The 14,404-nt window shown below is 45.1% G+C and overlaps 1 protein-coding gene across 8 annotated transcripts in view; it reads left to right on the forward strand.

Annotated features, from left to right (window-relative positions):
* The window catches only part of LIMS1 (LIM zinc finger domain containing 1), a 66,490-nt gene that overhangs the window by 28,025 nt on the left and 24,061 nt on the right, over positions 1-14,404 (forward strand). Inside the window, exon 1 of one of the 8 annotated variants that reach the window (XM_035558142.2) lies at positions 6,129-6,433. The exons of the other annotated variants lie outside the window; for them this stretch is intronic. Within the exon in view, the coding sequence (XP_035414035.1) occupies positions 6,327-6,433 (107 nt within the window). The 5' untranslated portion in view covers positions 6,129-6,326. Of the gene's footprint in view, positions 1-6,128; positions 6,434-14,404 lie in introns of those variants that run through there. 8 annotated transcript variants of the gene reach the window in all.

The raw sequence follows: 14,404 nt of genomic DNA on the forward strand, positions 1-14,404 counted from the left end.
CTTTGTACAGCAGTACTGCGTAATTTCACCTTCTCATCCTTCTTCTGACCCCGGTTCCTCCCAGGAGCCCAGGGATGGATTGTCTTTTGAAAACCCCATTGCTCGCGGCCATGACGAAGCTTCAACTCTCTTTGTTGCTTTGGTGGTCATCATCTGGTCGCGTGCCGTGTGGTGGTAGTGGTGTCTTCAAGCATGTCCATGTTGTGAGGGCCACCAGGAGCTCTTCTGTCCTTCTCAAAGGGAGCATGCAATCTTCCGCCTTTGCCAGTTTCCTTTCATTTCAGTGTAAAAGTTATGAAATCTTGATGAGAACTTTGTCTTTCTCTGCTTTCAATGCAGCATTAGTCATCTGAAAATAATTTGTTAGACGGAAATCAAAGGGGCGAGGAGAATTCATTACTGGGCAATCAAAAGAGGAAGCAGTTTTTAGGCAGCTGTCTTTTTGTTCACATTTATTTAACCTCAGTTGGTGGTATTTTGGAGAAAAATTAGAAATCCTAACGCTCCCATTCTTTCAGCGAAGGGGAAAAGTCAGCCTGGGGCCTGTTTTGAGATCTCCCCCTCACTGTCCCACAAAACCAGGTCTTGTTAGATGCCCTCCTGGAGCGGATCAACTGACCTTTCTGCGGCTCTCAAGGGTCTCGCTGGCTTTTGGGGCACAAAACCAGCCATCAGCAAAGTGCTGAAACATGGAGTGCTTCCTTCACTTGCCACCCATTTTATGGTTCTACTTTTGCTGTCTTTTTTTTGTTGTTGTTGAGGCTTTTTTGGCCTTTTGTAGTGTGTACCTGGGGAACCAGCTGGCTCCAGGGGCTTTAAACCCCATTTTCGGGGGTGTTTTATCTCATTATAATTCATGAGACATTCTGGATAGATCTACAGTAGTAGGGTGCTGGTGGAAGACAACTTGTTTAAAAATATGACTTCTCAGGTTGTCCTCCTGAGAAGGTTTGAAAATCTCTTTTGGGAAGAGGCTTCTAATACTGAGACTGTAAAATATTTCTGAAGGGAAGGTTCTCTTTCTAGAAATGTAGATTCAGAATTGCTTGTGTGCCTTACCTGTGTTTTTCCACATATCCCAGGCTATTAAAATGGATTAAAATCCTGAATTTGCTGGCTTTGTTACCCTCACCTCCCTATCTTTTGGGGTTTTTTCTTTTTTTAAGATGTTTATCCCATGGGGTTCAGGGTCCATGTGAGTATTTATATCCATCTGAACCCTTCAACCACTTTCCGGTTTGTTTATCACTCTTTTTTGAGAGGCTTATTTACAAACAGCAGGGAAGACTGATTCATGCTGTGTCGCATGTTTTCCTTGCACTGTTACTCATGCATTGATCACCAACTGATTAATAGCATACGTTTCTGGTTATAATACTAACCTGCATCTTAAGCTGCTGGTCTGTCATTCCCTTCTGTTCTCAACTTGGCCCCAGTGTGAATTACTAAAGTGAATTTGGGTTAATAAACAGATCCCTCTGGCTGGAGAGAGAAATGCTGGAACTGAGCAAGAAGGCAGCGTTTTCCCAGCAGAGGGAGTTATTGTTAAGCACATCCTCAAGCAGGTTTCCACTTGCTGGAGAAAAATAAGTGTTTTGCAGCTGAATGTTATGCATTCTTTGGGCAGAAGGTCAGGGGGTGGCAGAGCTCGGAGGAGGCAGCCGAAAGAACTTGATTCGCATCCAGATGGAGAAAAGGTTTTTCCCACGCTTGCCCTTACACCACGCTTGCACATCACCATGTAGTTTTTTATGTTACTCAGACGTAGAAGAGGTTAAGGTAAACCAGCAGCTGTTGGCAAATCATGGCAGTAGCTCTTGATCACTGGACGTAAATCCATAGCAGTGCTTTGCAGTGTATGTGGTAAAGCGCCTCAGCTCCTAGTGCCATCCACAGATTAAATATGCATGCTTTGGGATTGATTGATTGCTAAGTGGAGCAGGGCAAGAGACATCAAAACAGATGTGGGAGTCCCATTAGGCACGAGGAAGGAAACATGTAATTAGTTAATTATTTAGCTCCTTGAATCAACCATTTAGGCTCCTGTGAAGCTTTGAAATTTTCCTTTCAAGGTTCACGTACATAGATCTGTGGCTTGATTTCTCTCTGCTCCTTTCCTTTTATCTTCATCTGCTCCAGCAGTGACCCAAGGCATTCTTTGTCGCCTGAGGCTCACCACCGCGGTGTCATTCAACACCTCGCTTGCTCCTGGCGCATCACAAAATTTGCTGCCTCCTACAAACCTACCAGAAGAGTTGTCTCCATCTTCCTTCGCTTGCTGCCGGGATGCTTCCCGCTGACCTGCAAAGCGGGGCCTGATGCTGGCTTTGCCACTGGCACCGTTCTCTCCATGGACAGCAAACCGTGAGCAGAGCCGCCTCTTCTGTCTGTGGGAAGGCTCTCCAAGGAAAAGCATGGGAGGGAGAGTAGTTTTTAATTTATTTTTTTTTAATTTTGGCTTTAAAGAGTGTTTTTCTTCCAGACCTAGTGAGAAATAGTTGAAAGCCAACACTCTGGACATGTGACTTTTGAGAGACTCACCTCAGCGATAAGCTGGGCCAGCAATGGGGATGGAGAAATGATAAGAGGTGGAAAAATGTGCCCTTTCTCCTGTCCCCACTGCTGGCACCTTTTAACTGTGGGTGCTCTACAGGCATCTGTGTGCCCTTCTCCTGGTGCTCTTTGGATTTATTTTTTTGACCTTTCGTGCTGCCTTGTAAACAGCTTTTTCTATCACTTCGAAAATCTTCAAACTAAATTTAATTGAAGTCGGGTCGTCTGTTCAGAGTTAAAAAAAAAAACAAAAAAAACAAGACTGTGCCACTGGAGCGGAAAAAAGAAGATCAATAACGTTAATAAAGGCTTCTCTGTGTGAAATGAGAATGCTAAGACCTTGCCTTTCCTAATCTCTGTAGTTAACGTGTGTTCTCTGCAAATGAGAATTCGCAAGGAAATGCACTGAATTAGAAGTACTTTTAAAAAAATTGTTATTATTCCTAAATCCACAACATGGGTTTTACCATCATAGATTATCCCTATGAACATAGTGAAAAGTGACGAGTCATAGTCTGTCTTAAATGATTTTTAATTTGCAGAATTCTGCTGAATACCCACAGTCCCCAAAGCAATAGCACTTGCTTGGAATTTTGAGCGATGTTTCAAAACACTTGCAAGCAAAAACACTTGCAGAACACTTTTCAGGCATGAGATATCAGTGAAATTCAGGCTTGACATATCAAGATAAATGCCTTGTAGGACTGAAGTGAAAACTCAAGTGTGACCCTTGTAACACATAACAAAAAGACATTCATAGCTTGGGATGGATGAAGGACTTGCGTATAGTTTCAGTTTAGGTTCTGTCTTTTGGTACTTAGACGCAGATGAATATTTCCCTCTAACAAAACATTGACAGCATTGTGCTTATCAACCAGATTGCAGCAGCGACATAAGCAGAACTTTTTCTTTGGGGGAGGGAGGAAGGCCGGTTGCATGAGTGAGCCGGTTGCATACACTCAGAAATGAAGGATGAATCTTCAAAGTGCAGAACATGAAAGGAGGCTGTGTGTTGCTGGTAGCAAGAGGAGCTGTGGCAACTTGGCTGGTCCTCAAAAATTCTCCTGGAATGTGAAAGATCCAAGTAGCCCCATCCTATGCAGGAGGAATGTAAGAATGTAATCTCTTAAAACTGAATTATAAACAGGAGATAGAGGCTGGAAGGTAAGAGAAGGCTGGGGGAGCAGGAGGCACTCGCCTGGGAAATTCTTCCTGCAGAGCTAGCTCCGTCTGAGTCGCTTTCAGGAAACCTTTCAGCAAGTTACTGGAGAAAAGTCATTTGCATTCTCCAGCACCTCTTTGACAACCACCCTTACAACCTGTATTTGATATTCAGAACTTAACAGTTGAGTAATTTAAGATCTGAAGTCTTGTCTCTCGTGAGAATTGGTGTAGGATCCCATGGGGCAGAAAAGGAATTCTGCTTGGATTTCTTCTTGCAGACAGCTAGTAGCTTATCTTCAAGTCTTCCAAAAAGAAAGTCTTTTCTAAAGCAGCTTAGACCCCTGTCAAGGCTTGCTGAAGAAGCCAGTTAAAAATGCATGCTGTGGAGTTGCCTACCACATCTGTTTTAAAAAATAACCATCTTGCCCTCCTTTAGATTGAGGCGGATTTGATATCAAGCAGCTCTGTAACAAACAATTCAGTTTTGTGCCTGGACTTCATGTATTCCTTTAATATATGTGCTCTCTCTGCTGGTATAGATTTTAAATTTTAATAATATCAGTTTGGTGCAAGTGAGGTTTCAAAGCACATTTTGGTAAAAGCTGATGTCCTGTAGGCTATGCAGCCTCAGTGGCTGTCCACGCAGATGAACACGAATTTTAACACTGCTTCACACTAATGCAACTTGCAGCAAAGCCGGGGAAGATTTTTCTGTTAATTTTTGATGGACTCATATCATGATTAATACAAAAGTACACTGAAGAAACTGCTACTGTAGTCAATAAAATGTTATGAAGAAATTTAGGTAATAGTTGAATTTTATTAGTTTATGAAGAGCTCTTCCATAGCAAAAACCTACTCTGTCTTCACTTTTTAGATTGTTATTATCTAAAATTGTTTGGACAAACATCTATCTTTGCTACACTGGTATTTAAAGCACAGTAAAAACTGTTGATAACGTGTAAATGTTGCTGTGCCACGGGCATCTGTCATCCGCCGTCCTGAACATCCGCCTGTAACAGCATTAACTTTTCACTGAGTCACTGACTGACTGCAGGGAACTGTCATTTAATTATGTTTAAGCTCATCCTATTGTGCATTGAGAAGTAATTTTAAGTGCTTTGTTCGAAACTGGAATGCGGCGTGTTTAGGCAAATATTGTGACCGTTCCTTCTCATTTTCTGAGGACAAGAGTATGGATATATAGCTCTTGTTGACACTTCAATGTGTGCAGCCTTCTAACATCATATAAATCACTTGGGATCTCTCTAACTATCATCTATTTGGCATGTTATATGATTCCAGAGTAATTTCTATTATTTTTCCATTGTGTGATGTTTTATATTATATTTTGATGACATTCCAGACTGACATTGAAAATATTATATAAAATTCCTGGGCTGGCGTTCTGTCTGGTAATCTTGACAAAACTGATAACAAGTGACATACTCATTAGTACACACTTTGCACTTCTCCGTTACATGAATTACAGTAATGCTTTCTTGTGCGTATTCCACTACAAAATAAGCACTTTAACAATAAACTATGAGATTCACCCCATATAGATCTTGTTTCCTGTCCTGGTCAAAACACTCATTGCGAATTGTTAGGTTTCTCTGCTTTTATTAAATGGGAGTTGATTTGAAAAACCCAACCCTTCTCCTCCCCCACACTCATCACAGAAGTGAATACGGTGAATTGAGGGTTTATATGTGCCAAGAATAAAGTCAAAGAAGCTTCGAATTTTTTTTTTAAATAGGAGTAAGGTTCTTTGAAACCTCCTTCTCAGACAAATGAAGACTTTTATTACTAACCGAGATGAGGCACGCAGCTTGCAAATCTCTGCTAGTCACCTTCCTGTCTCACAGGAAACCTTCAACATTTTCATTCCTGCTTTGCAAGCGACACAGGACGCTCCATCACTGCAAAATGTGACAAATAGCTGTCGGTTACGTTCTGGTAGCTAGGAGTAGGGGAGAAAAACGAAAAAAAAGCTATTGTCTGACAAGCACAGTGTTGCTGTGTTTCCAAAAGAGTATTTTAGTGCTGATTTCTGAAGTTTCCTTGCCGCACAGTTTTTGCTGGATTAATCTCCGTGCTGGAGTTTGCTGGCATGCTTGAGTAGCTCCGCACTTTTATAGCACTAATGAGTTCCTTTGTGTCGTAAATTACAGTGGGGAAGACTTTTTAGCTCATTACAGCCCGGTGGATTTTCTTTTTTGGCTAATTCCAGCCAGCTCTGGAAGGGCTGCGCCGTTCGCACGGCGCACACCTGAGTCGCTCCTGTCCAGGTCGGAGCAAAGCAAAGCCCCGTGGGGCGCCCAGTGAGCTTGTCACGGCCATCCCCGAGGTGTGATAAAGTGATCAAGGAAACGTGGTGCCCTGCAGGAGGGTGTGTACCTATGAGGAACAGGAAGCCGAGCGGCGGCTGCCTGCCTGCGGAGGTTCACGGCTCCAGCGGGCGCAGGTGTGCAGGCGCCGAGCCTCTTCTCTCCGGGCATCTTGGCAGCGACATCTGGAAGGGGGGGAATCCAACCTGAAGCCAACCCCCCACCCTTACCGCCACCACCAAAAGGAAGAAAAAGCAACAAACCTCCAGGTAGAGGAATATGACGGCCTTGCAGCTGAAAGAGCTGTCACAGTCGGGTCTGTACAGGAGGAGACGGGATCGTCCGGATAGCGTGGGGCAGCCCGCCTGGCAGGAGGAGAAGCTGAGGTGAGTGTGGGCCCATGGGCAGAGCCAGCTGGCGACGGCGTCGGGGCTTCCAGAGAGCAAAATGCCAGCGCTGCTCTGCACGTGTGCTGAGAAACAGCCCCGAAGCACTCGGGGAAAAGGCACAGGAGGGACGAGAGGGGACACGCAGGGTCCTGGTGGTGGAGTGCCTCCTGTCCGGGCATGGGGCGGGCGGCTGCGGGATGGCGTCAGCTGGCGGGAGGGAGCCAGAAGTTGTCACCTCATGGCCTGGCCCGGTGCGGTGTGAAGCCCATTTTGGCACCATGCTGGGGAGAACAGAGGGGTTGGGCAGCTCCCCGGGGCTTGGGGAGGTTGGGGTCCTTGGTTGTGGAGGTGAAGAAGGCGGCCTGGGCCTGACCTCGGGGCAGGAAGGGCAACAGAAAATCAGAAAGCCGCTCGGTCGGTCGTTGGCTGGGCTTATCGCACGGTGCTACCCGCCTCGTGAGCCAGCGCGGGGAATTTTCACAAAGCCTCTGCTCGGAGCAGAAAGGGTGAGGGGTTGTGTATAACGTGAGCAAGTGAAAATGTGAGGTTGATTTTCTTTTTAATTCCCCCCCCCCCCCCCCCCCGCAAAAGCCGTCTGCTACCACTTCAGGCTCCCCGGAAAAGGATTCTTGTGTAAATGCTAACAAAAGCACTGTTGGAGAGGAAGCACTTCCTATCCCCTAATGCCTTTTCTTTGAGTTTATTTATAGATTATTTTTCGTTGTTGATACTCATGCATCACATTGGAAGGGTTTGTAACTTATATGGGTTTTGGTACTGCACTCTCATTACCCCAATTAGCAGTTCCAGAAGGACAGGTAGTCAGATTTGGGGGATTTGCTAAGCACCTTCCTTAAAAATTATTGTGGCAAAATATATTATGGTAGCCTATTGAGATTATTTGCCACAATATACCAGAAATATTGAGTCATTTCTAGGAATGTGGCATCTTGTGGCTGTGATATGTGTACTTGGCATCTATTTAGAATATTAATTCTGAGTTGATTGCTTAGATGGACTTTCACTAGCATTAATAGTATCTTGTTCGTATGATTATAGACTGAACAATACTCATCCGTGCTAAAGAAAGATGCGCAGAGACTCTTGACTATTTGTGCTTAGTTTCCCTTTATGCAAAACTAGCTGTGAGGAAGACTCTAGTTACGGAAGCGAAAGCTGCTTTTTAAAGCTTACATATGAAAATAAGCCCTGGTGTTTCTCTTGCCTACAGCCGCCTGCTGTGTGCATGGTCAAGGTGGGAATGGGGCCCTTCATGGGCAGGGGGAGGTTGCGTTACACCGGCATAAATCTGGGTGTTTTGATCCTTTCCTGAGCTTCTTCCTGTTTAAGACAAATACGAGACAAGGATCAGTCTTACGAAATAAAATGCAAGCAGAGGAAATGCCAAATCGAGGCCCTTACAACCCAGCTCGGGTGCATGAGGTGCAGGAGGTGAGCAGAGCGTGGCCGGAGGATGCTGCCAGCGCGGCGGCAGCCAGTGCCGCGGAGGACAGGGCTCCTCTGGTACTGCTGGCAGCTCAGCGGGTACGTGGTCAAACTGGACCTTGCTTCTTCCTAGCCCATTTTGTTATATTTCAGCCTGTGTTGCCAGGCAGCCTTGTTTTATGATTTCTGCTGCATTCTCCGCGACAAAAGGATGAGGCATTGTAAATAGAAAATAATGACATAACAACAGGGCAAGGAGCAAACGGAGTGGAGAGGAAAAATCCTTTAATTTTCTAAAACTGGGAACGTCTGGCTTTTTTCATGTGTGCCCCCCCATCCAGTGACACTTAGAATGCCTGTCCTTAGCACATACTTTCGGAGTATCTAGAGTCCGCAAGAAAGACAAGAGGTTTCTTTCATGTCTGCTGAATACAGCTTGCCATCCTCCCTGGCTTTGCCTGCCCTCCTGTAGTTTCTCTCCCCAGCTCTTTGTTCTAGCTTCTTTTTTTATGTCCTGGAAGGTGCACGTGAATCCAAATGTGCTACGTAACATCAGCCCCCTGAGGAGCAGTTCACCCTAAGGTTCTTTCCCGGTTAAACTATCCTGTTTTTCTAATATTGGGTCAGAATGTGCTTTAGTTGTGCTCATCTTCTTAGGGCATCCTCTGAGAATTTCTGTATTAAAAAAATAGTAGTTAAAATCACCGTCTGCTGTAGTCATACATGATGTCTGCTGGTTTTCTCTTTACAGCCTTTTACGTCTCAGCCCAGTATGGGATTTCTCCCTCCTTTCTTTTCTGCCTTTTGCATCGTCTTTGGTGTCTGTGTTTTGGGAGCTGGGTGCAGGTGAGCAGGAGCAGTGCCAATTGACCCGGTGGGCAGCACTTCGCACCCCTTCGCTCTGGGTGCTGGGTGTCTCGGACAGCCTCTCCATGCTGCAAGTACAGTTGTAATTGCAGCTCTGGATCCTATGCGGTATAAAACTAATGTCTTACGTTGACATAACTTCGTGGTAGGTCGCGTGCTGTGGGATTCTGAGCTCCGTAACAGGAAGCCAATCTTCAGCGTCTGCATCTGCGTCCATTCGTGTCGCTTCAGCCAAAGGTTTGACCCCCATCATTGTCTTTCAGGTCTGCTACTCAGTTTATGATGAGTCAGTCTCTAAGCACGTTTCCCTCAGAGTTTTCCAGGAAGGACCATAGCAATACAGTTTGGCTCTTGCCGTTAAGTTTCCTAGTTTGTCAGATTGCAGCTTAGAGTAAAAGCTGATAAACGCATTTTTACACCTCACGGAGTCTCTCCAGCAGAGTCCTGCTTTAGCAAGTAGGTGCCAGATCATCTTGAGAGGAACTCATCTCACACAGCTCTGGCAACCTACAGGGCCTAATTCGCAAGCAGCAGAGCTCGCTTTAATGCATGGTTTCACTCCTTCCCACCCAGTCACTGCCCCAGCTGCTTTGACGGCGTGGTGACCCAGCAGCTGAGGTGTCCCACCAGCAGCGGTGAGGACACGAGGGGGCTGGGGAGCACCAGCACATCCGATTGAGGAAACTGAGGTCACCCACAGCCATAAATAGCAAGCCCCCGCACTCATCACCCGTGTTGTAGAAAGCTTGTATGGAGGAATTGCCCTCTGAGGGCATGTTCCCTCCTCGTGGCAGCTTTACCAACTTTATAGGGAGCTGGAGCCTGGCCACCCCATGTCGAAGCTGGTCTGATAGCTCACCTTTTCCTTGAACGTACACAGTGCAAGAAAGTGCTTGGTTTACACCTCCACTAGGGCAGGGATCCTCTATTCCCTGCCTGGTGGAGGCTCAGCAGTGCCTGAACCGTGGCTGTCCAGGATGTTCCCTGGGCACAGAGCTGGAAGCGCACTGAGCACCATTACTGCCCTGCCTGGAGCACAGGTGGCCCTCATCGAACTGCATGCCAGCTGAGAAATCAGCTGCTTCATTATTGCTATTATTATTATTATTATGTTTTCAGCACAGAGGGAAAGACTTGTTCTTCTCCAGCAATATTGATCTGGTGCAAACATCACTGATAAATCTTGTCTTGCCCTGTCTTTAGAAATGGTGTTTTGGAAGAAAACTAACTCTGTGCTGAGCTACTCTTTTTCACTTTTCTCAGTGAACAGGATGCAAAGGAAATTGTAAGCAAACATTTACGATTAATCATTAGGAGTCACTTAGCAGTGGCAGCATGCTCGCTGATTTTGCACTTTTCCCTTCTCTTCTCATGCACTTTGTAAGAATTATGATAAGTCCTCTGAAAAATTGATAATATTGATTTCCAAGCTCAGTACAAGGCATTGGGAAGAGCAGGGGCAATTCTCTTTCTAATAACTACACTTAAAATGGATTTGATCAAAGAGTTGTCCATACCTCTCTTTTCAAGTTCATATACATTCAAATGCAATTTAGAATGTAAATGACTTTTGAAGAGATTGGTCTCTCTCTTACATTTATTTATTTTTTTAACCAAAAAGTAAACTCAGCATTTGCAACAAATGATCACGGGTGAGGTTCATGCGGTGGCTGTCAGTTACCCAGGCAGCTCACTGCTCCGTTCTCCTGTGCAGAAAGCACTGCGGATGTTTTCTACGTTAGCAGAAACCCTTTTGGCCCCTTTGTGCTCTGCTGCCGAAGCTGATGGGTACGTCTGCGTGGGTAGGTGCAGGCAGTCTTCTGCTGGGTCCATTCAGGCTCCCGCCTGCCTGCGCACACCGGCTCCGGGCTGGAAGGCATGTGGATGTGCCCCAAAATTTCAGGCACAAAGACTCCCTCGCAGATGAAACAGGAGACATAAGCACATTCCTACGGCCCACTGAGCCTTGGGGGGATAGGCTCTGCGCAGCAAAGCTCGTAGGTGAGTATAAGAAGAAATACATGAAAAAACAACAACAAAACAACGGCAGTGCGGTAGGGCTGAGCGCCTGCCTCGCCTTTTGAGGTGCTGCGTTTAGGAGCTGTGCAACGCCATGGGTCTCCTCCAGTTTCTGGAGCCAGGGACCCCACTGGGCTTTCGGACCCCTCACGGCACTGGGGAAGGCGGAAAGAAAAGCTCTGTAACTGGAAGCAACCTTAGAGTTGATTTCCACTGGCAGCATTTCTTAATAGCATCACAAACGATAACGTTTACTTAACCTCTTTCTGTAGGTAGATGTTCTGCTTCCTCGTGGTGCCAGTATCAGCAAGTCCAGCAGGAATTTTCAATATATTGGTTAAAAAAAAAAAAAAAAGAAACCAATTTATTAAATCAGCAAGAGCTTGAAAATAAATGTTCAGCCACAAAAAAAAAAGTACAGTTCATCACTGTTGTGGTTAGAAACTCTGCTGGAGTAATAAAGAGTTGGGACCTCGAAATATTTAATTGAATCAGACGCTTTGTAACTCCCAATTAAAAAACACTTTGGCTCATCTGCTAGGTGCTCTAATTGAAGAGAGGATTTGTCCATGTAAATGTAGCATTCAGTTATTAACATTATTAATTATAGTAACTTCCAGCCAGCAAAAATATGCTTCATGCTTATATTTTAATACTCCAATACTTAGAATTTGTGTTGCACCCTAGTTTGAGATATCCAAATGACTGGAGGCCTCGCCTTTCATTTGTGCTGTACTTTTCATTGCTTTAGGGGTTAAAATAGCTCACAACGAACACACCCTTTTTTTTTTTCTTGCCTTCTCGCTCACCCCTTGTCTTTGAGATTGCATAATAACTGCAGAGCAATTTGACTTGCTCGCTCTGACTATCGCCTCCTGTGACTCCAAATGACCGGAGGTAACTGCCTGCATGACGGAAAACCGAGCCATTACTGGTGTTCCTCTTACTCTTGCCTCATTGTCATAATCTGTGATTTCAATGAATTGGTTAAGCTTCGATGATTACAGCAATTAGTATTTTTGTTGCTCTGGCAGCATCAGTTGGGTAAATAGAAGTTGTGGATTGATTTTTGCTTTTGATTTCACGTGTTTTGATAACATGTTATCAATGGTGTTCTTTACAGAAAACGTAATGCGATTGCTCGTTATTCCTCGTGCTAATTAAGTTCTCCTTTGAATGCAGTCTGTCACGCTGGACTGAATTTACGCATGGAAATATTTCTGCAGAGGAGAGAAAGCTAAATCCCGCGTGAATGCCACCACTTGCTACAAATTGCCAACGTGCAGGCATCGGGGAGAACAAGTTTACAGGGTGCAAGACCAGGTTGCCCTCCTGTTTCTCTCTTCCTGTGGTCTCCCTGCTGCTCCACGAAATGCAATGCTAGCAGGCACGGTGACCTCCGGAGACCCGTGCGCCTTTTGCTCTCTGGGCACGGGAGCAGCTCCAGCTTGCCAAGATGTTGCCTCTGACAGGGGCAGAAAGAGCAGGCAGGCCTTTTAGAGGGTTTTAGGTAGTTCTTGGTGGCATTCTGAAGTGATGGTTTCATATATAACGCCCCGTGTGCAGTGTTTTTGGATGGCACTGCTCAGGTGTGCCAGAAGATTGTAAGGCATCCTGGGATGCATCTTTATGTATCAACAAGATGAAGCTTCATGATTAATCTGAGTGGAGCTTTTTTCCAAACAAGAGGGACTTGTTTTATGACTTTCATGGCATTTCCCTGTAGCTTTTCTGCTTTTTCTGTCTGTTCTAACGGCCAGAATAGAGCTAGAAGAAAATTAAGTGAAAGCTATTAGCCATCAGCCTCATCAAAATAAAAAGTAGGTAACATATTGGCACAAAGCCAGTGATACCTGACAGCATTTGTCAGCTGCGCCTTTTTACATAAAAGATCCAAAAGATTCAAGCTCTTCCAGCAGGGAATGAATGGATGAAGGTGAAAACGTCTTTTCCAGCATGTAGAATCCATGCATGCCACGCTTTTCATAGCTCATAAAGTTCTGGATGCCAAGCTCAGTATTCCTCTTGAACTCTGTTCCTATGCAGCTATTAGAAAAATGTTACCCACTCAGAGTTATGACTCAAAACTGCCCTGGCTGGTCTAGTTCTTGTTCCGTATGGAAAGTTTGCATTGCAAGCTCTTCGTCTGGCTTGATATTTGGCTTTTCATTACATTGTTTTGTACGTTCCTCCTCGCTGATTTCAAAGACTGAAGCGTACACTGTATTTCTGATATATTTTAAAAGCTGTTCCTTACCTATTTTCTTCTTTTCCCAAAGCGCATGCCAGCACTGCAGCCTTGGGATAGCTCCAAGAGCGACCAGGCTGTGGGTAGTGAATTTTGCCCGAAGTGTACAAGCAGTTGCTTACTTCTAAACTACATTCCTTTCTTTAGCTAATCCTCACATTATACCCACACGCTCAGTGTCATGTAACAACAGGAGGGAGGTTTGGCAGGGCTCGAGCCCATCTGATCCAAAGCAGAAAGCTCTGCCTTCGCTCACCCTTCCCTTCACTTCCAAGTAACCTGGGCGATCCCCAGCTCCGCTCCCTCAGATACTCCCGGCAATATTCTGTTGCAAGTGTGAATTTTTCCATCTTTCCTCACAAGCTTGCTTGTGGCCTCACATGCATGTGTTGGATTCATTCACTCCTGCTTTACTCACTTAGGATTGGACAGCTATTGGGGTGAAAACTGTGGGGGTGAAAACTTTAAAAGAAAAAAAAAAAAGCTTACCATAGCCTTTGGTATGGAAAATGCTTGCCAAGTAATGCTTTTCAGTAACTGGTACTGGAATTCTTTGTGCTTCCTTCCTTGAAATGGCTGCTACAAGACGAAGATCCTCCCTCTGTATTACCCAAAATTTTATGGCCATAGTAATGGAGTCTAAAGGTGCTGTTATTCTGCATTAGCTTTATTTGTCAATATATGAGTCACGCTCGACTCTTAGGAGGGAAAATCACTTCTGGTTATTCTCTTTCAGCTGTTGAATATTAGTGGCGGTGTTTAATTTTTGCTGTAATAACTGCAGATGGCTCAGCTGCCTTCCCTTCTGCTGGTTTTAAAGCCAGGTGATGCTGCAGTGAGCATGTGAAGAAAAAAAATGGGAAACCAAACCCCAGAATGACGCACAATTACGGTTTAATTTGTATATGAGAGAATTAAAAGAGCAGCAGCTGAAAAGATGTTTCCTTTACCACATGCTGCCTTCTACCCCAAACAAATTGTTTAATTCGGGCCGTGAAAAACGTCATCACTGGAAGCCTGAGTTCTAGAAAAACAAACTTAATGAAGGTGAAAAATGTCCAGAGAGGCTACGCTGCTGAAGGTGCAGGTTGGCAGCAGCATTGAAGAGGACTTGGGAGAGAAGTGAGGGCTGCCCCTCGGCAGCTTGGCTGAAGGTCACTCCTCGGCACGGTGTTTCCAGTGGAGACGCTGCTATAATAAGAGCGTTGTTTAGAGCCAGAAAGCCTGCTGTTGACAGTTATCTCAGCCCTATAAGGAGCTTCATGGACGTTCTGGACGTCTTTCCTGGTAGCCTGGGTGTTATGTTTAGTCAAGGTATTAATTATAGCTCCTGGGCGAACTGTTCAGGTCAGAGGGCTCGCCTTGTAAAAACATCGGTTCCAGCTAGG

This window comes from Cygnus atratus, chromosome 1, assembly GCF_013377495.2.
Source record: "Cygnus atratus isolate AKBS03 ecotype Queensland, Australia chromosome 1, CAtr_DNAZoo_HiC_assembly, whole genome shotgun sequence".
Taxonomy (NCBI): Eukaryota; Metazoa; Chordata; class Aves; order Anseriformes; family Anatidae; genus Cygnus; species Cygnus atratus.